The 27853-nt window shown below is 43.1% G+C and overlaps 1 protein-coding gene across 4 annotated transcripts in view; it reads right to left on the bottom strand.

Moving 5' to 3' along the window:
- NSMCE2 (NSE2 SUMO ligase component of SMC5/6 complex) overlaps positions 1 to 27853 on the bottom strand; it is a 265984-nt gene that overhangs the window by 177815 nt on the left and 60316 nt on the right. For all 4 annotated transcript variants that reach the window (XM_075063236.1, XM_032783338.2, XM_032783336.2 and 1 more), the window contains exon 4: positions 7302 to 7455. In XM_075063236.1, coding sequence (XP_074919337.1) covers positions 7302 to 7455 — 154 coding nt within the window. The remainder of the gene's footprint in view (positions 1 to 7301; positions 7456 to 27853) is intronic.

Genomic DNA, 27853 nt, shown 5'->3' with positions numbered 1-27853 from the left:
CTCCCTTGGTTTTCACACCTCTACTGCTAGAACAGGGCCCCATCCTCCCTGATTGAACTAACCTCGTTATCTCTAGCTTGCTTGCTAGCATATATATACCTACCCCTGGAAATTTCCACTACCTGTGTCTGACGAAGTGAGTATTCACCCACGAAACTCACGCTCCAAAACTTCTGTTAGTCTATAAGGTGTTACAGGATTCTCTGTCCCATAATTGGTCTCTGTGTAATTAATTAAAATACTTTCCCCATTATAAGAATAAACATTAAAAAAAAATTGCAACTTTCTTTCTGAACCGCTTGAATGCCACAATGGTTGAGACTAAAAAGAAGAGAAATAAGCACAGGTGCAGAAGTTAAGAACTGCCCAACTGCAATCCCAGGTCTGCCAGTGAGTTCTTGTATGGCTTTGGGCAAGCAGCTTTACTCATGTGCTTCAAGTTTCTCTTGGCTAAATTGAGATAATAACAGTTATCTACCTATCCCACTAGAGTGTTGTGAGGATTATTTAGGCGATACTTGTCAATCTGCAGTATATCATGTTAGTGCTTGTTTCCTTATCAGATCAGAGGCAAATCCATTTACTTCCTGTTTTATGAATCTAAAGGGAGTTCCTTACATAGCATTATTTTACTATCCAAAATTGAATTTAAAAGAAAAACATTTAAATTACAAATCCTGCTAAATGCATGATTTGGAAATAAGAACATCAGACGACTTTATTCTTTGGCATCTTTATTTGAACAGCTACCATTAAAACTGTACCTTTTGAAAAAGCCTCTTTGTTTATATTGGTCATGAATCTATCTTAGCAAAATATCAACTCTGATATCAACTCTTTCCTTCCAAAGCTTCCGAAGCAGATTTCTGTCTGTGGAGAGGGCAAGGAGGTTTATTACAAATGCTATGTTGCTACATTCCAAACTATATCCCACTGCTTATTTTGCTAGGAGAAAAGAATGCCAAAACCAATAGTGCATCTAAAAATGATTTGTTACCCTATCAACAACATTTTATCTCTCCCATCTTTCCAAATGCACTCCTTAAGTTGGCTGGCAGCTCCAGCAGTATTTTGTCATTCACTACAGTCTTAATGTTTTCTACAAAATGAGTACGGAAGTTTTTTCTTGTTTTGTGCGTGTGTGAAATGTAGTGGCTAGAATTCCAAAGTGCATGCTACCAGCTACTATAAAACACCTATGAAACTTGGCATCTTTTGAACAGTAAATGGGACACTAAATAACCTTAGATTTATAAACGTTAATAACACGAGTAACATAGGTCACAGAGGTAGAGATTATACCTCCTGATTAGCCCTTCTAGGAACTATCAGAATTAAACTAACCTTCTCAATTAAATAAAGTCTTCATTTTTATCTTCCTTAAAGGAAGGTAAAATCTCATATAACATTCCAGAGGGTGCTTTTGATATACACTGGCATCAAATGAAAAGGCTTTTTTAGTGCAATATTATACAGTAGTTGCGATTTTAAGAACATACAAGAGACAAAATGCAAAGTTATGATTCCAAAGTAACCATGACATAGCCTCCTTGGGCTCAATCCATTTGAGCAAACATTTAAGCACATGTGTAGTCCCATTTATTTCAAGGTGTCTACTCATGTGCTTAAAGCTAAGCATGTGCTTAAGCATTTCACTGAATCAGGGACAAATCACTCACTCAGAAGAACGGAGACCCTTATGCATTATATTGGGAGTGTCAGCCATATCTATAGTTAAGGCTGTAGAGTTGTTTCCTTTCTAACCTCATTTGCAGTCATTTAGAATGTCCTGAAATTTCCACACTTTAATTAGTACATTTTCCAAAATTCATCTGTGTCCAAAAGTGACTTCTTTTAAACATTTGAACACTGACAGCTCAGCCATTTATGAGAGTGGGGGCGGGGGGAGGGGAAGAAGAGGGAAAAGTAAAAAATGTAATTTTGCCATAATAAAAGAAATAATTGCACTTCTTAAACTGCTCAACAACATAAGCAGCTAAGAATAGAAAGATGAAATAGTCTTCAGTGAAGGAAGTGCTTAGCAGTGCTCCAGTTACAGTTGGTTTGGATTTAACTTCAGGTGCATTTTTCAAAAATGCCTAAGTGACTTAGGAGACTAAGTCATGATTGAGTGACTTAAGAATCTAAAGGACCTAAGGAAGAGCTCTGTGTAGCTCAAAAGTTTATTCCTTAAATCATCAGAAGGTGGTCCATATCTACTTTTGTCTCTCTTAAGAAGCTAAGTTAATTTTGAAAATGGGACTTAGGTGTCTTTGAAAATCACTTCTCATGCACGTGCAGTACATTTTGCACAGTATTTTTCATTAAGCTTATACAACGTGCAGCTAAGGAATGCATCATTGTGCACCTGTTCATCATGCCTAACTTAGCTGCACAGTGCTGAACAAGGAGTTGAGGGAGAATACCTGCAATCTGTAAGATATGCAGGAAGGAACCCTGCTCTGAGGCACCATATCACCTCTGCTGCTGTGCAGGGTGCATTAAGTTTTACCCATCTGACCAGCTCCAAAGGTTCACAGGAGAATTTTCTGAAGTGCATGTTACATTGTGGTCCAGTGATGCCTAGCCAAATAGTTCTGGAGTTTTTGAAAACCCAGCGGAAATCATCTCCTTTTTATGCTTTTCTTGCTTTCTTTTTTATACTCTAGGTAATTCCATACCAAAAGCTGTACTGAAAGTATTGAACAAGTTGCATGGCTAAGCAATCAGCAGTGAAGCTGCAGTTCAGGATGCATGCACAACCTTAACATTACCCTTTTGCAAATGTAAAGTCATTTGTAGTAATTTATATTACAAGTACATGTTAAAGAATACTTACACAACGTACTACAGTTCAGTATCAGATCATACCTTAGAACAAGAGAGAATTCACCAAATCTTCTAATTTGTAGCTAAATTAACATAAGAGCGTAAGAACAGCCATACTGGGTCAGACCAAAGGTCCATCTAGCCCAGTATCCTATCTTCCGACAGTGGCCAATGTGAGCTGCGCCAGAGGGAATGAACCATTCCCCGTTGCTCATTCCCAGATTCTGGCAAACAGAGGCTAAGGACACCATTCCTCCCATCCTGGCTAATAGCCATTGATGGACCTATCCTCCATGAATTTATCTAGTTCTTTTTTGAAACCTGTTATAGTCTTGGCCTTCACAACATCCTTTGCCAAAGAGTTCCACAGGTTGACTGTGCGTTGTGTGAAGAAATACTTCCTTCTGTTTGTTTTAAACCTGCTGCCTATTAATTTCATTGTTATGAGAAGGAGTAAATAACACTTTCTTATTTACTTTCTCCACACCAGTCATGATTTTACAGACCTCTATCATATCCTCCCTTATTTGTCTTTTTTCCAAGCTGAAAAGTCCCAGTCTTATTAATCTCTCCTCATGTGGCAGCCATTCCATACCCCTAATCATTTTTGTTGCCCTTTTCTGAACTTTTTCCAATTCCAATACATCTTTTTGGAGATGAGGCAACCACATCTGCATGCAGTATTCAAGATGTGGGCGTACCATGGATTTATATAGTGGCAATATGATATTTTCTGTCTTACTATATATCCCTTTCTTAATGAAGCCAAATTTTTTGACTCCTGCTGCACATTGAGAGGATGTTTTCCGAGAATTATCCACAATGACTCAAAGATCTTTCTTGAGTGGTAACAGCTAATTTAGATCCAATCATTTTATATGTATTGTTGGGATTATTTTTTCCAATGTGCATTACTTTGCATTCATCAACACTGAATTTCATCTGCCATTGCCCAGTCACCCAGTTTTGAGGGATCCTTTTTTAGCTCTTTGCAGTCTGCCTGGAACCTAACTATCTTGAGTAGTTTTGTATCATCTGCAAATCTTGCCACCTCCTTTTTCCAGATCATTTATGAATATGTTGAATAGGACTGGTCCCTGTACAGAACCCTTGGGAGAGGGGGACCACTATTTACTTTACTCCATTCTGAAAACTGACTATTTATTCTTACCCTGTTTCTTATCTTTTAACCAGTTACCAATCTATGAAAGGACCTTCCCTCTTATCCCATTCAGCTCACTTTGCTTAAGAGCCTTTGGTGAGGAACCTTGTCAAAGGGTTTCTGAAAATCTAAGTATATTATATACATTGGATCCCCCTTGTTCATAAGCTTGTTGACCCCCTCAAAGAATTCTAACAACAATACTTAATATGTCCACGGTGCTCAATGGGCCTGATCTAACATCCTAGTGAAATCAATGGGAGTATTGCCACTTACTTCAATGATTTTTTAATTAGGCCCCAAATCAGCAGCAGAGCTGGGATTATATAGCCGCTTCCACCTTAATTGAATTGGATCGTTAGCACTGACCCCCCATTTGGTAAGGCAACTCCCATCTTTTCATATGCTGTGTATTTATACCTCTCTACTGCACTCCATGCATCTGATGAAGTGGATTTTAGCCCACGAAAGCTTAAGCCCAAATAAATTTGTTAGTCTCTAAGGTGCCACAAGGACTCCTCGTTGTTTTTTCAGAATTTCTTGACTCCCATTCATGTGCTCATTCCTTCTATAGACACACTGGCTTAGATACCAATGCACAGGTAGCTGCACGTAGCTAGATTCTGATACTATTCTATAGGTGTTCAATCTTATGTATTAGCATACTATTAATATTTACTGATTATAATCCAGTCGTGCCCAGGATCAAGGCCTGATTGTGCTAGGTGCTGTACAAACACATATGCAAACACAGTCTCTGTCTCAAAGAGCTTACTTACACTTTCAGCCTCCGAGCCTACAAAATCTAGACATGTGAATAACTTCAAGCACATGAGTAGTCTCAATGAGTTCAACTCATGTGCTTGTAGTCTCAGGTGTTTTTTTTATGGGGGGGCTAAGATAAGTGACATGTGAGGCTAACAAACAATAGAAAAGACGGAGGGTGAAGGACAAGGGTATCAGGAATAAGATTGCATGGCTACACAATTAGCTAGTGCACAGTTTGATGGTTCCAAATCATTATTAAATTAAATTATATAAATTCTATATATCAATTGAATATGAACAATCCCTGGTAGCTCTCTACCTAACCATTATCATTTGGCAATGTCCTGTAGGCTTCAAGGTAAAAGTGGTTCTAAAGGAGACACTGAAACAAGAAGGAATATTGGCTTTACAGTTCATTTCAGGGAGGGTGTTCATGAATGAGAGATGGCATGGATATATGCATAGTATGGACAAGAGCACAAGGCAGCAGAGTTGTGGTTGCTTTGTGGAGTATAATTTGCATTTCCCATCTCTGATACACTTATATTCTCAGCCATAAAGAGATGTTTTCCTTTTGATAACAGAGAGAGAGAGAGAGCAAGCAAGAGAGAGATTCCAGTGTGTTTATTTTAATGTAGGATCATTAGAGTGTACTCAAGTTTGCTTGTAAAGTTCATCTAACGTTTTTCCATTCAACTTTTAGGATTATTCTAAGCATTGTGATAGGCTCAAACGTGATGGAACACCAGATCAAAAACAACATGTGTGTGACTGCTCTCAAACTGGCATAACTGATCAATAGTCCATGTACAGATCATACTGGTCCATCCAACATCACCTTCCGCATTCTGCTGGCACCCTCTCAATTTGTCTTCGGGGAACAACCAAAACAAAAATCCTAATGGCTATTAAGAGAAATATCAGCTGGGTTTCAGGCATCAGCAACAATAAAATACTCCCCTCCTATTAAAAAAATGCAGACATTCCTATTATGCTTGATTAATTTGGGTGATGTTTAATAATTCTACTGGTTAATACTTGGTCACTTGCCCATAGATAAAATATATTTAGGGCAGGCAACCTACAGCCAATTACCTGCAAGGAAACAATCCAGTTTCTATTATCAAGCTCTTAGTTTCTGAATTACAAACACCTGGAAATCTGCAATTACAACATAATGGCAGGGCAACAGTAGTTTTATGACTGTGCAGGAATTGAAGGTTATACTGGTTGTGATCTGCATCTTGCTATATTCAGTACCAAGAACACAGTTAGGCTGATAGACCAATGACCGTTCTGAAGCTCAATATCTTGTAAACCATAAGGATGGGAAACAAATGCCACACACCACTGGAGAACTTGGGTTCTCAATTTTCAAATGATGCACAGCATTCATCTCTACTGACAAATCTTGAGGGATCAGACCTAAAATTCAGTATCATCATCCTCTCACTCCATGAGTCTTTCTAGGGGACCGATCCAAAGCCCATAGGAGTCAATAGGAGAGTCTTTCCACTGATTCCAGTGGGCTTTGGATCAGCGACCAAGATTGTACGTAAAAAAAAACACTGCTTTATGAAAGCACACAGCATTTCAGCTTCCAGTTGTGTAAATCATTAATCCATGATTCCCGCAATACATGAGCTATCAGTTTATGTTGAAATCCAAGTGTGTGTGTGTGTTGTGGGAGAATGACACAGGGACAGAGGTCAAGGGATGGAAACCAGAACAATGTGATTCTAAAGAGTAATCATGATTGGACAGGTGAGAACAATACATATGATTTTAAGACCCATGAATTTTCCCAGCACGGTTGCTCAGAATGATTTTTTAATAGCTATTACAGTCACTGTGCAATAAAAAAACCAAACACACAATTTTGTTGTCTTGTATAAACATTAGACCTGCTAACTTACTAACTTCTCTGACAGCTCGAGCACAATAACTCACAATTTTACCACTTGGTGAATCAATATGAATTAAGCCAGACAGGTTTTAATAAGCTACACAGTTACACCATGCGTGTGTAGAAGCAGTAAACCTGAGAACACACACAATAAGCATTTTCCAGCAATATAGTTCTACAATTAAAGCAAAGGTCTCTTTAGGATTGCAACATATCCTAAGTTGTGAAATAGGGGCAATTTGTTAAAATGACAAATGAAAACAGCTTACCTAGGATCTCCTTCTCAGAGATCCCACCAATTAAGAGAAAAGAGTATCTTTAAAAGAAAAAAAAAACCACCTTCAAACCAAAAAAAAGGGATGTGAAAGAAGCTTCACATTGCATATGTATGCAAATAAGACAAGCACTATGACAGATGAAATAAAATCATAAGGTTGTTACTTACTGTGCTGTTTACTTAACTATGTAAATGATACATTTAAATAAGTCCTGTATGAGGAATACATGTAAATGTTTGAGCTCTGTTTGGCTGGTTTGTATTTTAAAACATTTTAGTAATAAACCAACATAGGCTATGCATATATAGAACCATATTATATTTCCAGGAAACCAATATTTTAAAAAATGAAGACTTACACTGTTTTCTCATTCTTTTAAGCTGTTCCATAAAATGTATATATTTTTCATTTCTTTGCAAATCTGAGTCATCGTTTTTGCTTTCCAATGCAGTGAATTTTTTTTTTACTAAATCTTTTAGATCTGGTATATTTTCTGGTTTGTCTCGTTTTATCTGAAAAGAAAAATAAATACAACTTTGTTACTCTCTATAACATAGTCCCCCAACCCAAAGCAAAGAGAGCAGGTGCAATAATATGAATTTAATGAGATCTTCTCCAGTCTCCCATTAAACCAAAGGCTATAACAATCCGGAACCATAACCCCATGGCAATTATTTATATATCCAATGGTCACCATTAAAATCTAGACAATTAATGCACAGAGACATTTACCTGTGCTGTTGTACAGACCGTATTCCTCTACTCAGAAGAGAGAAAACTCCATATCTCATACTAAACAACTCTAAGTGTAAAGTTTTTTTAATGGCACCCAGGATAATGTTGCATGCATACACACCTTACTACTATTACTCTCTAGCTCTTATACAGCATTTTACAGACGAGAGAAGTATCATTATCACCGCTTTACAGATTGGGAATCTGTGAAACAGAGGTGAAGGGACTTCCCCAAAGTTTCTGAGTAAGCCAAAATCAGAAATATAATCCAGGTCTCCTGAGCCCCAATCCAGTGTTCTATCCACTAGGCCAGACTTAAGATATTGGAAATTCACCAAAGAATAAGACCCTGCCCCCAAATAGCTGGCTGGAAGATTTCCTAAATAATTAAATTTCTACAAAAAATGGAGATGAAATTTCATGAAAATTTTTGCATGTTTTCCTAGCATTTTCCAACCGGCTCTGCTGAGGAGTTTGCAATCATGAATGGGCACAATACCAAACAAAATAATACAAAAAGCTAATATATAAGGAAACACAGCTTCTTATTTATTTGCATAGCACCAACAGTGAACAATGTGCTTTGCAGGCTGGCAAAGAGTTGTGATCCTTACCCTTCAGAGTATTTGCACGTGGGCAAGATGGAAGAAGAGAATTTTGGAGGCTGCAAGTGAGGGCACTCACTGTATGAGGAGTGAGAGGCACACTCTCCCAACCATAAGAAAAGCATTTTGAGAATCCAAAAAAAGAGACTTAGATTTTTTTCTTTCATTTTTTAACACTGTGCCATGTGATTATTGCCCCAGCCAATTACAAACAGGGATAGACGGACCAAAAGGTTGCATATCTAAAGGTGGAAGGGAGACACACAACATTTCACTTGAGCCAACCTTGCTCTACCTCCCATGCTAGACCAACTAGTCCAAAACAAACCCATGAATGCAGCAGGGCTGCAAAAGAGAAAACAGAGGCCTGTCAACGAAGGTTACTGGGTGCATCAGCCAGGTCAAGCCATTATACCATATCCCCTCCTGGTTCCAAGAGGTACAAAGCAGCGAGAGACCCCCAGTGTAATTAGGGTTCCCAACTTTCTAACTGCACAAAATCGAACACCTTTGCCCTGCAACCTGCCCCATCTCTTTCCCAAGGCCCCAGCCCTTCTCTGAGGCCCTGCCGCTCACTCACTCCAGCCCCTCTCCCTCCATTGCTTGCTCTCCCCCACCCTCACTCACTTTCACTGGGCTGGGACAGGGATGCGGGAGAGGGTGTGGTCTCCAGCTGGGGGTATGGGTTCCAGGGAGGGGCCAAAAATTAGGGGTTCTGGGGTGATGGGGGACGGGATTGGGGTGCAGGCTCTGATTGGGCTGTGCTTATCTCAGGCGGCTCCCAATCGGTGGCGCAGTGGGGCTAAGGCAGGCTTCTTGCCTGCCCTGGCTCCATGCAGCTCTCAGAAGCAGCCAGCATGTCCAGCCCCTCGGTAGAGGCACGGCCAGGCAGCTCTGCATGGTGTGCACTGCCTGTGCTTGGAGGCACTGCCCTCACATCTCCCATTGGCCACGGTTCCTGGCCAATGGGAGATGCGGAGGCAGCACTTGCGGCAGGGGCAGCATGCAAAGCTTCCCTAATCGCACCTGTGCCTAGGGGCCGCAGGGACATGCCGGTCACTTCTTGGAGCTGAGCAGAGTCAGGACAGGCAGGGAGCCTGCCTTAGCCTCACTGCGCTGCTGACTGAACTTTTAACGGCCCGGTCAGCAGAGGGTCCCTTTTCAACCGGGCGTTCCAGTGGAAAACCAGACACCTGGCAGCCCCAGGTGTAACACTCAATTTCAAGAGCTGAACAACCCATGTCTGTGCAGCAGCAGGCTCTTATGTGGAAGTGGGCTGTGTGAGAATACTTAAAAGGCTACACAGCCCCAGAAAAACTCGCCTGTCCATGAAGGCAGGGCAAATTCATCCACTGAAATAGCAGGTCTATCAAGGGCAAAGCCAGTTTGGCAGAGAGTGCGCAGGGAGGTGCAGGTTGCCTCTCATGACAATGAGCCAGGCAGAGAAATAGTAGAAAAACCATGTAGTCTTAAAGCCAGAAAATACTTGCTGCAAGAAAGGCATGACAACAGTTGTTCTTGGTGGCCAGCCACAATTACTACCCAGGGTATGTCTACACAGGGATAAAAACCCCACGTCTGCCCCAGGTCAGGTGACTCAGGTTTGGGAGACTCGAGCTCTGGGGTTGAAAAACTGCTGTGCAGCCATTCGGACTCTGGCTGGGACCTGAGCTTTGGATCCCTACAGGGGTGGAGGGTCTCAGAGCTCAGGCTCCAGCCCAAGCCCGAATGTTCACATTGCAACTTTTAGACCCGCAGCCCTAGTCCCACAAACCCAAGACAGCTGACCCGGGCCAGACGCAGCCATGCTGCAGGCCTTTTATCCCTGTGTAGACATATCCCAAGAGAACATAGTGACCACAGCCTGTGGGATATGAAGAAGGCTGGAAAAACCAACAGCAGACCAAGACAGCTGCAGCAGCACAGGAGCCAGCAAACAGAGCTGCTAACAGGGGAGTTTCAGTGGGAGTTTCCAGGAGGAGGTTGCAGGGGGGACTAAGGCGGAGAAACCAACAAGCCAGATAAGGGAGGGGGCAGGCGGCAGAGTCTGCGCCGCAGCCCAGTGCTTATTGGGCCTGTGGATGTAGGGTGTGTCGCGTGGAACCTGCCAGGCACAGGAGTCTGGTCTAAGGCCATGACTGAGCAGAGAGCAGCGAGAAGAGACACACTGAGGATTACCGGAGTGGAAGGCTGTGGATAGTACCTTGGTCTGAGAGGGCGGCCCTGAAAGGAGTTGGTTTGTCTGCATGCCGTTCTGACCACCTGATACGAGCTGCTGAGAGAAAGTAGGGACTGGAGATGCAGGTGGAACTTGGATGAGTTTAGAGGGGGGTTTGAGCAGTTGCATGGGCACGACATGAGGAGCCGGGGATAGCTCAGACGTGCAGATGGAGCAGGCCACAGAAGTCTTGAGAAGGACGCTTTGAGGTGGTGAGGAACGTGAGACGGTAGAGCGATGTGACATAGGGCAGAACCGGCAGAGGAAAAGCGGGCCAGCGCGGCGAGAAATGCGAACTCAGGCAACAGGTTGCCTTGGGTTGAGAAATGGAGACGGTGCTCGCTGAAGGAGAGAGGGCAAGGGAAAGAGATGAGCGCTAAGTTCCTGCAGAAGTGAGGGAAGGTGTCAATTGGAGCGCCCCAGTATAGGCCCAGGGGATTGGCGAAGGGCAAATACGAATCGAGGATCTGGAGTGTGCGGCCAGCCGGGTGCAGGGGATAGACGGAGATCAGATGTCCATACTGTCGCCAGGAAACGGCAGTCTTACGTGATTGGGGACTCCTTTATGAGAGAATAGCAGCTTGTACTTAAGCTGTCAGGACAAACAGAAAGGGTGTCTGTCTGCCGGAGTGCTAAGTACAGATGTGGGACTGAGGCTGAAAGAGAATCTAGCTGGTAGAGCGGGAAAGCATGCGTTGTTTTGTTCTTTATGTGGGACGATGATACGGCTAGTTATCGCTGGAACTGTTCAAGGGGCTATAGCCGCTGGGGAAGCCGCTCAGGAAATCGCGGTTAGGTGATCTTCGTGTATTCTGCGTGGTTCTAGAGCAGGGCACGAAGGCGTGACAGATCTCTGCCCACGATTAAGATGGCTCGATTGCTGGTGCTATAGGAGGAAAGTTCTAGGCGATAGTGTAACGGTCAGTTGGAAAGCTTACGGACAGACGACTGTTTTCTCGGGATGGACTTCACCTAAGTAAGGAGGGAAATAGACTTCTAGGATGGAGGCTCGCCGACCTCATTAGAGAGCTTTAAACTAGGAAGTTGGGGGAGATGGTTGGGGAGATGTCCAGGAGATCTCCACGCCAGAATTAACCTGAGAGGGAAGTAAACAAACTGAGAGGGGATACGCTTGTGGACCGAAGAATTGACCCAAGGAGGAAAAGCGGAGTAGAAACTAGACTAACAGGTGATGCTGGTGGTAGAAGGTCTGTGCACAACGGGTAAAGAATGTCACTGATGCCAAACGCCAAAAATAAAATGTCTGTACACTAATGCGAGGAGCCTAGGTAACAAGATGGAGGAACTGGAGCTACTGGTGCAGGAAGTGAAACCGGATATATAGGGATAACAGAAACCTGGTGGAATAGTACTCATGACTGGAGTACAGGTATTGAAGGCTATGTGCTGTTTAGAAAAGACAGGAAGAAAGGCAAGGTGGTGGGGGGAGTAGCATTGTACATCAATGATGAGGTTAACTGTAATGAAATAAGAAGTGATGGAATGGATAAGACAGGAGTCTGTCTGGGCAAAAATCACACTGGGTAAAAAGCTACTAGAGCCTCCCCTGAGATAGTGCTTGGGGTGTGCTACAGACCGCCGGGATCTGATTTGGATATGGATAGAGACCTCTTTAATGTCTTTAACCGAAGTAAACACCTAAGGGGAAATGTGTGATCATGGGAGACTTCAACTTCCCAGATATAGACTTGGAGGACAAGTGCTTGCAAGAATAATAGGGGTCAGATTTTTCTGGATGTGATAGCGGATGGATTTCTTCACCAAGTAGTTGAAGTACCGACAAGAGGGGATGCCATTTTAGAAGATTTGGTTTTGGTGAGCAGTGAGGACCTCGTAGAAGAAATGGTGGTAGGGGACAACCTTGGTTCGAGTGATCATGAGCTGATTCAGTTCAAACTAGATGGAAGGATAAAAACAAAGGTAGATCTGGGATTAGGTTTTGACTTCTCAAGGGCTAATTTATAAAGAGTTAAGGAAATTAGTTAGGGAAGTGGATTGGACGGAGGAAACTTGGGATCTAAATGCGGAGGAGGCCTGGAATTACTTTAAGTCGCAGCTGCAGGAAACTGTCGGAAGCCTGCATCCAAGAAAGGGGAAAAAACCATGGGCAGGGTTGTAGGCCAAGCTGGATGAGCAGCATCTCAGAGAGGGGATTAGGAAAACGCAGAAAGCTTACAGGAGTGGAAGAAGAGGCGGGATTAGCAAGGGAAGCTACTTAGTGAGGTCAGAACATGTAGGGATAAAGTGAGGAAGGCTAAAAGCCATGTAGAACTGGACCTTGCAAAATAGGGAATAAAACCAATAGTAAAAGGTTCTACAGCCACATAAATAAGAGAAAAAAAGAAAGAAGAAGTGGGGCCGCTATACACTGAGGATGGAATGGAGGTTAAGGATAACCTAGGCATGGCCCAATATCTAAATAAGTACTTTGCCTCAGTCTTTAATAAGACTAGTGAGGAGTTTAGGATGATGGAGGGATGATAACGGAATGAGGATATGGAGGTGGATATTACCGCATCTGAGGTAGAGCCCAAACTTGAACAGCTTAATGGGACAAAATCGGAGGGCCCGGACATCTCCATCCAAGGATATTAAAGGAACTGGCGCATGAAATTGCGAGCCCATTAGCGAGAATTTTTAATCAATCGGTAAACTCAACACGGGGTGTACCGTACGACTGGAGAATTGCTAACGTAGTTCCTATTTTTAAGAAAGGGAAAAAAAGTGATCCGGGTAACTATAGGCCTGTTAGCTTGACGTCTGTAGTATGTAAGGTCTTGGAAAAATTTAAAGAGAAAGTAGTTAAGGACATTGAGGTCAATGGTAATTGGGACGAATTGCAACATGGATTTACTAAAGGTAGATCGTGCCAAACCAACCTGATCTCCTTCTTTGAGAAGGTGACAGATTACTTAGACAAAGGAAATGCGGTAGATCTAATTTACCTCGATTTCAGTAAGCATTTGACACGGTTCCACATGGGGAACTGTTAGTTAAATTGGAAAAAGATGGGGATGAATATGAAAGTTGTAAGGTGGATAAGGAACTGGTTAAAGGGGAGACTCCAGCGGGTCGTACTGAAGGGTGAACTGTCAGGCTGGAAGGAGGAGTTACTAGTGGAGTCCTCAAGGATCGGTTTTGGGACCAATCTTATTTAACCTTTTTATTACTGACCTTGGCACAAAGAGCGGGAATGTGCTAATAAAGTTTGCGGATGACACAAAGCTGGGGGGTATGCTAACACGGAGAAGGACCGGGAATCTATATTACAGGAAGATCTGGACCACCTTGTAAACGGAGTAATAGTAATAGGATGAAATATAATAGTGAAAAGTGCAAGGTCATGCACTTAGGATTAATAATAAGAATTTTAGATATCATTGGGGACGCATCAGTTGGAAGCAACAGAGGAGGAGAAGGACCTTGGGGTATTGGTTGATAGCAGGATGTCTATGAGCCGCCAATGCGATATGGCCGTTAAAAAAGCAAATGCGGTTTTAGGGTGCATCAGGCGAGGTATTTCCAGCAAGATAAGGAGGTGTTAGTACCGTTATATAAGGCGCTGGTTAGACCCCACTGGAATAGTGTGTGCAGTTCTGGTGTCCATGTTTAGAAGGATGAATTCAACTGGAACAGGTTCGAGAGACAGGCTACTAGGATGATCCGAGGAATGAAAACTGCCTTATGAAAGGAGACTCAAGAGCTTGGCTTGTTTAGCCTGCCAAAAGAAGGCTCCGGGGATATGCTTGCTCTATATAAATATATCAGGGGGATTAACGTTAGGGAGGGAAGAGGAATTATTTAAGCTTAGTACTAATGTAGGCACAAGGACAAATGGGTACAAACTGGATATTAGGAAGTTTAGACTTGAAATTAGATGAAGGTTTCTAACCATTAGGGAGTGAAGTTCTGGAACAGCCTTCCGAGGGAAGTAGTGGGGGCAAAGACTTATCTGGCTTTAAGACTAAGCTTGATAAGTATATGGAGGGATTGATATGATGGGATAGTTTAATTTGGGCAACTGATCTTGGATTATCAGCAGATAAGTCTGCTCAATGGTCTGTGAGGGGATGTTGGATGGGATGGGATCTGAGTTACTGCAGAGAATTCTTTCCTGGTGCTGGCTGGTGAGTCTTGCCCACATGCTCAGGGTTTAGCTGATCGCCTATTTGGGTCGGGAAGGAATTTTCCTCCAGGGCGGATTGCAGGGGCCCTGGAGGTTTTTCGCCTTCCTCTGCAGCGTGGGGCATGGGTCACTTGCTGGTGGATTCTCTGCAGCTTGAGGTCTTCAAACCACAATTTTGAGGACTTCAATAACTCAGTCATGGGTTAGGGGTTGTTATAAAAGTGGATGGGTAGGGTTCTGTGGCCTGTTTTGTGCAGGAGGTCAGACTAGATGATCATATTGGTCCCTTCTGACCTACGAGTCTATGAGTCAGCAGCAGGGCTCACACATAGCTACAGAACAGTCAAGCAACAAGTGACTGTGCTCCTAGTACCTGCTCTTTGAGGCAAAGGAACCAACCAGAAATAGCCATCCCATGCCCAGGGAAAGCAGTGCTAATTGGCAGTATGCAAGTGCTGCATTAGCGGACAAATTTAGGACTCAGCACGGCAAATTGCTCCAGGAGAGGCTCTGTCACAACAGAAAGCATCATTGTTCTGCACTCAGTTGCAAAACTCATGACCTTCAGAAACTGTAAGCACAAGAAAAGTTACCAACTTGAAACACGTGTAAAAACCAGCACAATAGAACACACTATTCAGACAGTGTATGCTTCACACATACGCCTCTCTACAGCAACTTCACCAGACAGCTACCACAGTCATTGCTTGATATGTAACTAATGGATGTGTGCCTGCACTCCTGAGTCATATCCTAAGAGCAGTCAGTCAATCACTAGGACCCACACCCTAGCAATAATGATAGCACATTGACTAAATAACTTATGTAACACCAGCTGCTTCTGCCGATACAGTCATGCAGACCACAAGCCATGCCCACATGTGTGATCCTGAAGTTGCTGAGGCTCATGCAAGGAGAAAAGAATAAAGCTTCAGACAGCTATGTGCCACAGAGACAATGCCAGCCACTCTACACAAGCACTTGTCTCTCTCTACAGATCATCCCACAAGTGAACAGGAGCTCACCATGTACACTGATGCAGTTATCACAGAAAAAAAAGAGAAAGAGGTAAGGCACCGAGGACCATGCTGTTCACTTTCTGATCTGCTTGTGACTCATGTGAGTCGATAGCACAGCTCTATGCTCAGGGCACCATCAGCCTATTATCCTTAAACAATACACCAGAATGATAAGTGAGATGTGTGGCATGGTCAAATGCAGTCGTGATAGTGTAACAGTACCTATCTCACCTCTCCCACCCACAACTTCCAGCACTGGAAGCACTTCAGACATGGCATTCAACAACGGCATGACATTCATGTAAGCAAGAAAACCACAGAAACTAAGGGCCAGAACTTGCATCATTACATTACCAAGGACTGGTGTATGTTCTAAGAGATTGCATTAAGATAACCTCCAGCAAGCATGGATCTTACAGCTGACAGAGCTAAATGACCACAGAACTAGCATGTACACAACACAGGAGCTGCAGAAGGTCCCTAAAAGTGTGTGTGGGGGGGGGAGGTCCTCAAACTGTGGCCCAGCCCCCTGCTGCCACTTCTTCCTGAACCCCTGCCCTCACACCACCCCCCAACACCTGGCTCCCTTCTCACTCCTCTCCACCTCCCCCCCATCGTTCGCCCTTACAGCTGGTAAAAAGTGGGAAGCCATAGCCTCCTGGCCCCCCTGATACAACACCTTTATAATCTGTCTCAAGCAAAGGACAATAGCTTAGTTCCCTCACCTGGTGACATAGCAAAACCACATTCCGGCAAATCTAGCAAACCAGCAAGAACTAAGCAACTGCCTTCTAAAGAGAATGTGAGCAATTCTAGAGATCTTCAAAAGCAAGAATGTAATTCCACTCACAAGAGCCATTTCATGAGTGAGATACATTAATTGGTGCTGTGGGCTAAAATCACCTTACCAGCAGGACATCTATGGTTGGGAAACGACAGGTGCTCAGATAACACGCATAATATATAAACCTAGTGTCTGGGTCTTTGCCTGTAGCAGAACCCCTCTCCTGGTAACTTAATGAGCACAGCTGGCCCCGAGAGACGCTGTCTGATTGACCGCATCACCTAACTGGCTGAAGGAGTCAGCAGGCTGATACTTCAGCTCAGTAGCAACAGCAATCCAGTTTTTGCTCTAGGCATTTCTAGCCTGCTGCTGTGCCTGGTCCTATGCCTGCGTCTAGCTTCCAGCTTTTTCCTGATTTATGATTCCTGGCTCAGACCCTTGCATCCGCCTTCTGACTGTAACTCCAGTTAACTCTTTGGCTTAGGCTTTGGTTTCTGACACCCAGCTCTAGCCCTCTGCTACACCTTCTGGCTGTGACTCCGGTCACACCTTCAGCTTAGGCTTTGGAGTCTGACAATCCTGACTTTGCTCTTGGACTTCCCTCATGTGGATTCAGCTCTAAGTGGTAGGATGGGCTCTTGCTCCAATCACTAGGCCAGACTGCGTGTGATTCGGTGGCTGACACCTAGAGTGCCAGATTAGACAGACATCAAAAGGACATTCCTTTATGTGTAGATCAACGATCACTTAGTTCACACATCCGAAAGGTGAAATTCAAGTCCAGCTCATGTTCAAAAGGAGGGAGATCCTTCTCATCACTTGAGTATCAGTTGAACACAATGTTTTATTGATATACAGTAGAATCCCATTTATCCAAGCCTCTGTTATCCGGCTCCCCACATTAACTGAACCACCAGCCGCCCCAGGGCTGACAGCAGCTGGGGCACGGGTGGCCAGCCCCAGGCACTGAGTGGTTCAGTCAATACAGAGGGCTGGATAATGGAGGCTCGGATAAACCGGGTTCTACTGTATGGGTTTTTATTTTTTCACAAAATGTAAAAACTAAAGATTCTCTGTAAAAATACAAATTCTGTTTTTCTGTGACAAACTGATTTCTAGGCCCTGATAATAACAAAGTAAACAGGCTTGCTGTGCACAAGCAGTTTCTCTCTTGTGATGCTTATGCTGTCGGTGGAAAGCAGTGTAATATAGAGACACACAAAACTGCAAATGCACATAAACCTTGATATCAGTCCCAATTTGCATTGGTAGGACAGGATTGCAATACAACATATATTGCGTCAGCTCCACACCACAATAGGTATGTTCTGGCTCACAGCAGTACTCCTAACCCACTCCTTATTCATAGGGATGTAAGGTGTCAAGAACTATCAACACAACAAAAAGAAGAATGGGGACAATATGAACACTGGGGGTGGCAAAGTGATACCCATTCTGTGATGTATTTGCTTCTCAGTCTGTGCAGCATGTCAGATAAATGCCCCCAGACAAACCTAGAGCCACTGACATCTTGTAACTGTTGGTACAAGTTACTTCGCACAAGAACCACACAAAGTATGCTAGGTGAATAATCTTGTAGTAGTGCTGCCAGCCAAGAAGGGCATAAGGAGAGATTAATAAGACTGAGACTTTCCAGCTTAGAAAAGAGACGAATAAAGGGAGAATATGACAGAGGTCTATAAAATTATGACTGGTGTGGAGAAAGTAAATAAGAAAGTGTTATTTACTCCTTCTCATAACATAAGAACTAGGGGTCACCAAATGAAATTAATAGGCAGCAGGTCAAACAGAAGAAGTATTTCTTCACACAACACACAATCAATCTGTGGAACTCTTTGCCAGAGGATGTTGTGAAGGCCAAGACTATAACAGGGTTCAAAAAAGAACTAGATAAATTCATGGAGGATAAGTCCATCAATGGCTATTAGCCAGGATGGGAGGAATGGTGTCCCTAGTTTCTGTTTGCCAGAAGCTGGGAATGAGCAACGGGGAATGGTTCATTCCCTCTGGCGCAGCTCACATTGGCCACTGTCAGAAGACAGGATACTGGGCTAGATGGACCTTTGGTCTGACCCAGTATGGCTGATCTTTTGCTCTTATGTTCTTATGTTAATTTAGCTACAAATTAGAAGATTTGGTGAATTCTCTCGTTCTAAGATATGATCTGATACTGAATCTGTAGTACGTTGTGGAACAAGATGGGATGTGATGATTGCATGTTATGTTTATTCCCTCTGGAGCATCTGGCAATGGCCAATGTCAGAAGACAGGATACGGGGCTAGATGGCCTTTGGTCTGACCCAGTATGGTCATTCTTATGTTCTTATGTAAGAGCATGCTAAGCATCACTTTGCAGAGCCATGAGTCAATGCATTGAGAGATGCATATGATTTTGAAATGGGGGTGGTGGAGGCAAATACACCCTCCAAAACAACCTGGAAATGACATATAATGATGGACTGGGAGCAGTCAGGACTCTTCTGAGCAGAGGTGTTGGTTACAACAGCTTGTTTACAGCAGTACCAAAGGCAACAGTGATAGTCCCCCAAAAGAGAAAAGCCACATTGGCATTTATCATTGGCTTTGGGTTACAAAAAGAAGATGACACGAATCATACATTGGCCTTTGTGGCTGTTAATGATCTAGTCACTGTACCCTCATGCATGTTGTACCCGTATTGCTATTGGGTATGTATATTTAGAAACACAATGCAGTTTTATTATGACAGTTGCAACAAAAAAATTGTGATTACGCACACTACCTAGGTACACCTCACATCCCAGCAGACTCACTCCCCCTTGGTGACAGACCATACCTCCTGACTCTATTGTTGGTAGATTAAATTGTGGTGTGCAAAACAGCTGCTATGAATAATAATGGCCAGTGCTTGTTTACTGTGAGGTTTCCAAGATATGCCAATGTTGCATGTTACATGTCTGGTTTCTCTGGCTGCATTTTAACAAGGCATCTTGGCCCAGCAGTGGATCCTGCTATGGATCCTCTCCTTGCTATTGTCAGTATCCCATGAAACCAGCATATCCCACTGACCTAGTGCATATGCATTTATGCACCATGCCTGTGCCAGACATTGCATCAGGTAGTAAATGGACAGCTTTTACTTCATTGAATAGCATAATCAAAGGACAAGGAAGCCAACTGATTAAGACCAAATCCTGGTGCCAGTGAAGTCAATCCAAGTTTGCCACTGACTTAAATGGAGCTAGCTTTAAGAACTGGCCCCACAGTGTATGGGATCAGGATCTAAAAGGGCACTAACTAGTGAAATCCCATGTGAACCAGTTTTTTGTACCTCGTCTCTTCCCTTCGAGCATCTCAAAACACTTTACAAATATTAATGAATTTAGCCTCAAACTAGCCTCACATAACCATAATCAACACTATTTTACAGATAAAGAGACTGACGCATGAAGAGATGAAGGCTCTGATCTAAGGCTGCAAAGGGAGATTGGAAGAGCTGAGAATAAACAGGACAGTCCTGTGCTTTAAGCTCAAAGCCAACTTTCTGCTTTCTCCTTTAGGTTAACTGACAGAAAGGTAGCCTAAACAGTGAGCAGATTAGGACATGGACCTATGCGACTTCTACATTGTAAAGAGAGAGAGAGACACACACACACACACAGAGAAAAATAGGCAGGGGTGACGTGCTGAACCACTACAAAGTGGAGAGCAATGTGGCATTTTTGAGGTAGGTAGAATGCAGTTCTTTTATCACAATTATTTTATGCCTGTTTCAGAGAGTGAACAATGTGCAAATGTTAACTTTAATTTTCCCTTAATTACCCTAAAGGAGAAAGCAGATAATTAGTATTTGTTCCCATTAGTCTGTGGAGCTTTTTCCAATAAAAGTTGGATTTTTATTTTTTTAAAGACACTGTTTAGAAGTTTAACAGAAATCACTGGTGCCTGGGATGTACGAAGCAGAGTGACAATCATTTTAATGACATTTATTAGTCCAAGCCTGCTGATGGGCAGAACTTCTCCATTTTCCAGATCCTTTGTTACTTCATTGAAAAAAATGAGGATGACTACACAGTGATACAAAGCTGAGAGATGTGCAGATACCCAGGTATTCATATCCCTCTGGGGCAATATGAAAAAGGCCCTCCCGTGAGCCTCCTGCTAAGTCTGAACTCAGAACTAGAGAAGATTCGTGCTATATTTACATTGCAGCCAGCCAGGAGCGCTGCCAGAGGCAGTGGAAGGTCCTGCCCCCGAAATACTGCCAATGACCAAGGTGGACCAAAATCTGGCCGCTGCGGTCGCTGCTCCCCAAATGTTAGCTCCCTAGGCAACCATCTAGGTCACCAAATGGGTTGCACCGGCCCTGCAGCCAGCCACCATAGGTGGTTTGGGGAAAGCTGGAAGCAGTTCTAAGACTGACTCTGTGACTGACAGCATACTTAATGAATGCCCACGGTCATGCAGAGCTACCAACTGGGCAGGACCTCTTACCTCAATGGGTTTGGTATTGTTATGTGGCTCAACCAAGAGTTTCAAAAGTGCCAACTGATACTGAGTTCCTCAGTTTTTGGGGTGCCCAAACTGAGATACCTTAAAGGAGCCTGATTTTCAGAGGGTAGGTATTCAGCATTTTCTGCAATGCAGCCCTTTTAAAGTGTCTCAAGTTAAGCACCCAAAAACTGAGGCATCCAAAATCACTTTTTCACTTCTGAAAATCTTGACCAAGAGACTGTTAGGCCAGAAAAAATTAATAATGGTCAGAGTTGAGGCAGCCTTGCTAAGTCCTTCCACCAGGTCTAGGTGACTGTTCTTCTATTACTTAGCAATTCTACAGAGTCAAACAAGTTATAACGTTTACAGCCCATTTTTTCCCCTACTACGTGCTCTAATGTCAGCCTTAACTTGCTAAACGATATTTTACAAATGTGCACTCACTCAGCATATGCATTTATTTTACTCCAGGGCAAAGTCAAACACTCCTGCTGCAAATTTTATTTATTTAATTTTTTGATAAGCATTTTTTTCACTGTGAGGAAAACAGCATGGGAGCTAAGTAAATTTGTTGGTTGAGTCACCCGTACACTTTCTGAAACATGTGAGAACCAACTCTAAGTGAGTCACCACTGTAACTGAATCAGGCTGCTAAGTTTCAGATCAACTTAAACAGTATTCTTCAATGGCTGGCTTTAAATCCTTAGTTAACATCATATCATTTGTTGTTATATAAAGAAAGCACTTGGAAACTTTCACAAGGGCAATCTCAAAGAATATTGTCACTCTCCAACTGGATTTGCACTAGTTTGAACATTGCTCTGTCACAGTCAAAACCGCCCCAGGGTGCACATCTGACTCAGGAGATTGAACACCTCTCTACATCACGGCTCCAGGGTTGGGACTCAAATTGAGCAACACCTTCCCCAATGATTGTGAAATGCCAAGACAGGCACATTTATAGGAGCTGACCCACACTTATGACACACAACTTAATAAACTGGGCCTGCACAACAGAAAATTAATGTTCACTTGTTAAAAATATCCTAGCAGCCTTGATGGGGAGACAGCTTAGGGGAGAAAAGTCCAGATGTAGCACATTTCAAAGGTCTGGTTCTTGATGGTTGCCACTAAACCCATAATTCAGGGGTTCAGTATCTGCTCACATGGTTACTTTTCCCTACTCCACACACAGTTGGAAATGTTTAACTTCAAAATTAAGTTCAGGAAGCTAGGTCAAATTCTGCTCTTAATGACATCAGTGTAAATCCAGAGTAACTCCACTGAAGTCAATAGAGTTACTCTGGATTCACACTGGTGTAAATACAAGCCAGTTCTCATCCACTGTCTTTCCTGCCTTTGTCTGATGTAAAAGGGAACCACGTATACTGATTTTGAGCAAGGTGGATTGTGCCCCTTCAGGCTGGACCCATTTTTTGAGTGCAAATGCAAGTTATGTTTTAAACTATACTAGATTAAATGAGCTTTTTTCTTGGTGCTCTTATGTGATGGGAAGAGCACTCAGACAGAAAGCTTATGCTGTAGATCAGGGGTCGGCAACCATTCAGAAGTGCTGTGCCAAGTCTTCATTTATTCACTCTAATTTAAGGTTTCATGTGCCAGTGATGCATTTTAACGTTTTTAGAAGGTCTCTTTCTATAAGTCTATAATATATAACTAAACTATTGTTGTATGTAAAGTAAATAAGGTTTTTAAAATGTTTAAGAAGCTTCATTTAAAATTAAATTAAAATGCAGAGCCCCCCTGGACTCGTGGCCAGGACCTGGGCACTGTGAGTGACACTGAAAATCACGTGCCACCTTCAGCACGCAGGCCATAGGTTGCCTATCCCTGCTGTAGATTGTACTTCCCTACTGCACATATTTTAACATGCCAAGTGGTCTTTAGTACACAGAGCATCTGGGCAAACCATACTATCTATTCCTGTGAACATCATTTTTCATCTTCCTTGTCTCTTTGGGCACTGTTTTGGGAAAGATGGAAGGCTGACAAGGAGAAAAGAAAGTGGGATCAAAATTAAATACTTGTATTGGATACAGTTGCCACCAATGGGACAGTGTCTGATTACAAGAAACTGCAATAAACACAGGCATTACAGGTGGGGTTTTTCTAAAGTGCAGAAACAAGGAAAGTCAATGAGAATCAGGCACCTAACTCCCTTTGAAAACTCCACCCCTACCTGTTTACAAAAAGTGTCGGACTGGGTTTCTCTTCGGGCAACATCCAAATGACTGTTTCTTCCGAGCTTGCTTAAGACTCTTGTGTATATTATATATATATATATATGTATATGTGTGTGTGTGTGTGTATATATATATATATATATATATATATATACACACACACACATATACATACACACACACACACACACACACACAAGCTAAAACAAAAAAACCTACAAAACAATGGTCTTAAAAATTTAATTGTGCTTCATGACAGGTAGGTGGGGTTAGTGAATGAAATGCTCATTGATACTATCCCTCCTTTCTATCTTCTATACAAGGCCCCTAACGATCTACCGCAAATACATTCAATACCCAGTTTAATTTCAGCAGATTGAGGTATATCATGTTTTGTTCAAAGTAGTTTTGTTTAAATGTAAGTAATGCCCAATCACAGTAAAAATAACTATTACTTATCAGAAATGCTGTTTGCTTTAACAGAATGCAAGAAATGGTAACACAATGGAGCATCTCCTAGCAATGTTGATTCAGCAAAGGCATTGGGCTGTTCAACCAGTTTACCAAGCTGCTGATTAATGTATTTTCAGAACCCTATGAATTAACACAGATATGTTGGAGTTAGTGTCTTTGAAGCCCCACTGAAGTTAATGAGAGTTTTGGCATTGATTTCAAAGGGAACAGAAGCAGGCCTTAAGGTAGCAATATCAGACCTTTAGTAAGGTAGTAATATCAGACCTTTCAGATTCAGCAACCTGTTTGCTCTTGTATGGTTTTCCTTGGTTTGTTGAGCTGACGAAATGAAACAAATGTTTTGCACAATATAGGGATAGAAATCCAGATCCTACGCTGGTGTATGTCGACTTACCTTCGTTGATTTAAATAGAGTTATGCTGATTTATACCAGCTGCAAATATAGTCCATACTGTTATGCTAATGTTTTATTGATTTTAACACACTACAAAAATGCTTTAAATATTTCAAGGATCGCTTTTCCATCTTTCCCTGTTATACCTCAACTAAAAGTCAGCAGGACCCTTTCATTTGCCACTCTGGTTGAACTTTTTTGTTTCATCTGATGAGGTTCTTTTTCCCAGGCAATTCTTCATCACTGACAGCATTTCTTCTCTGCACTTTCCAAACAGGCAGTGTGACTCATGTTGTCATTCTTCATTAAAACCAAACATAACCTTTAAAGTTTTTTTTGGACGCTACACTAGGATTGCTAAGAACAGACTCATGCTTTATTTGAATTGACATTAGTTAAAATGCATACACCCTCAACTGACACTTGCAGCCCAAACTAACGGAGGTAATACATACATGTATATCAGTATGACAATGTTCAACTCAGGCTTAGCTGTGCTTTTAAAGCACAACCCTGCATTGGGGGGTTGTGCCAACCAGCTCTGCCCACAGGGAACACCACGAGGCATTTTAGGACAGAGCACCTCCACAAGCTCCTGGCAAGGCTGATTTCCTACTCTGGCACTTCAAGTGCAGAAGGTAGGGGACCACAAGGATTTTAAAAATTAATACTGGCCACTCCAGACTGGTATTAAACTCCTAAGGTCACAGTTTCCCTCTGACCTTGGATGGGTAGATGCTGCCACTACCCAAGTGCAAAACCCCCTCCCCCTTTGAGAACCCAGGAAGGAACAATTGGGAATTCCTTCCTGTGGGGTGCTCTCAAGCAGGGGTGAAAGTAGAAATAGGGACTTACCGGTACAGGGCTAGGTTGGGGCCGGCTCTGGTGCCCGGAAGGGGCGGGGCCTCAGGCAGAAGGGGCAGGGATGCGGGGGAGTCAGAGCCAGCCCTGGCCTGCCCTGTACTGGTAAGTGCCCTCCCCCTCCCGGATAGCAGCAGCAGGCAGGGGCTCTGGCAGCAGTTTAAAGAGCCCAGAGCTCGGCCACCGCTATCACCCTGGGCCCTTTAAACTGCTGCCAGAGCCCCTGGTTCCTGCTGCTACCACAGGGCTCCGGCAGCAGGGCTCCGGGGGCTATTTAAAGGGTCCAGGGCTCTCCTGCCTCTACTGCCCCAGCCCTTTAAATAGCCCCCAGAGCCCTGGGGTAGCGGCGGCGTGGCTCTGGCATCTATTTAAAGGGCCCAGGGCAGTAGAGGCAGTGAGAGCCCTGGCCCTTTAAATAACCCCCAGAGCCCCGTCGCTACTCCAGAGCTCTGACAGCAGGCTCTGGTGCCAATTTAAAGGGTCTGGGGCTCCAGCCGCTGCTGGGAGCCCCAGACCCTTTAAATTGCCACCTGGGGAAGCTGGGCCATCCTGGTATGGTGCACCGGCTCTTGCTGGTACGCCGTACCGGGGCGTACTGGCTTACTTTCACCTCTGCTCTCAAGCCCTGCCCCTTTGCCCTGGGAAAGAGCTAAGAAAAAAACAAAAGAAATCAGCTGTTACCACCAGCTAATTAAATAACATATGCACAAACCCCTTAGGGACACAAAAATCCAATCAGGTTCTTAAAAAACGCAAAATGTATTAAAAACAAAAAGAAAGGAAATGCATTTAGAACTTAGGCTTTTTGCCAGATCTTAAAAGAATATTACAAAAATTAAGCATCAAGATAGCTCTCTTGAAGTTCAGCTTAAAGGTTACAAACACAACAAAAGCATCTGGGGCTAGCACAGAGGAGTCCACAAGCCAACAAATAAACAGAAATAAACCTAATTGTGTCTTTCTAAACATTCCTAATCTACTTACACATTTGGGAGTTCCAAATAAGTAATTCTAGGTACGATCTGATAATTTTTTATCATACCGGGCTTAAAGCTTTTGATAGCATAACTGCTCCTTGTTTCCCTCTTTCCCAGAGAACACAATAGACAGACAAAAGGAAGTTTTTTCTCCATTTTAAAAAGTTCTAGCCCTCCCACTGGCTCTTTTAGTCAGGTGCCGACTCCTTTCCTTTTAACTGTGGGCTTGTTAATTCTTTACAGGTAAAGCAAGTAGAGAACAGCTCCAAGAGGGATTTTATAGCTAACTGGCTGGCTGGGTGTCCATCAAAGGGAGCTTCCCCCTACCCCCTTCAATTATCACAGCTCCCCTACAAGCACAGGGAGCACGCCTATGACTACACACCTTTAGTGGGTGCATAGTCCCCATTGTATGCCAGTCCCACTCTGTGGACTGGTGCAGGGTTCGGGCAGGACTAGGGATTCACTTCCTCCGTGCCTCCTTGGGAGCACTGGGTATGTCTTAAGGAATAATCGTCTCTTTGAGTATTCCCCACACATTATATGCCTATACCAGGTGTCTCCTACAATGTTACAAATTCTTCCTTACCTATTGTTCCTACCATTCCAATCCTGTTTTCTACCATGGCATCCATGACTAGAATTATTAGCAACTACGTTCCAACTACGTTCACCCTCCACAATTTATCAGCTCTTCCTCTCACTGTGGTTTTCTCTTCTTGTCTTGGTTGGTGTGCACTTGGTAGTTTTCCCAGTCTGTATGCCAGTGACGTTCTTCTAACAGATCCTATAGGATACTCACAGATATTATCATCTTTTTTGCTTCACAAGGGTCCCCTGGGGTCCTTATGTCAATCCCCTACTCTTGGCACTCTCCCTCTAAGCATAATATTGGCTCATGGGAGGACAATACCATTTGTAAACAGATGACTCAGTTGCATACCTTCTCTTCTTCCCCTTTTATATATATTTCCCAGCTAAGTTATTTACAAGGTGCCAGCCAGAGTAGTATCTAGGTGCCAAAAACAGAATTAAGATTAGCAAAACATTTAAATTAGAAGTGGCCTTGCTCTTGCTATATTAGGTTCAGCTGTTTATACTTTGTCTTTTCTCCTTTCCCCTCTAGTCTTCTGATTATTTCGAATAAGACTGCATATGTTGTGTAATGGGCTCTGAAAACAATCAAACTAAGGTTCACTCTTAACTCCTGCATTATGCCTTCTACATCTGAGCCCCTTCACTGAAAATGTTTTGACTGCAGCTCTTGAATGTTTCGTGCTGGGCACTGACAGCTTCAGTGTTCCTCATGAGTGCAGTCATCTCACCAGCTTGTGACTGGAGAGTTTGTCTCTGAAGTAGCCTGGTTCCAGACCATTTAGAGCCTTAAAGCCAAGGACCAGGATCTTGAACTCTACCCAGAAGCAAACCAAGGGAGGGGGCAGAGCACTGGTGTGATGTGCTTTTAACGCCAAGACCCGCTCAAAAAAGCCAGCTGCTGCACATTGTGCATGCTGGAGTTTCTAACTTTTAGCATGTACACAACATGCCTCAAGTGGCATGTGACCACGATTCATCACCAAATTTGGTTCACTGGTTGGATCATTAGCTTCCCTGGCTTGGGCTGGGTACTGACAGGAAGTGCGATGCGAACGCTGATCCATGCCCCCCAGTTTCTGACTGACCTCTACTGACAGCCTTACTTAGAACTGCGAGGTACAATAGTGCAGTCCAGAATTAAAATTGTTACATTGTTATCTGGGGAAAATGAGCTTGATCAAAGTTTTTTTTTCCTGAAAAGTTAGAAGAAATTTTTTTACTTACACGTCGTTAGAAATTATCCTGAAGTTGACTAGTGTCTAATATTTCTTAGCTTTCTTTGTTACCAAAAAATGACTGGTTATTATCCCTTCAAACTCTCTACAGTCAGGTCTCCTCCAAAATGTAGGTAACAGGTTGTAATTAAGCAAGATTTACCAACAGTAGTAGTACTTAATTATA

The sequence above is a fragment of the Chelonoidis abingdonii genome, chromosome 2, assembly GCF_003597395.2.
Source record: "Chelonoidis abingdonii isolate Lonesome George chromosome 2, CheloAbing_2.0, whole genome shotgun sequence".
Taxonomy (NCBI): domain Eukaryota; kingdom Metazoa; phylum Chordata; order Testudines; family Testudinidae; genus Chelonoidis; species Chelonoidis abingdonii.
The sequence above is the reverse complement of the archived record's forward strand: the minus strand, read 5'-3'. Positions and strand labels throughout refer to the sequence as shown.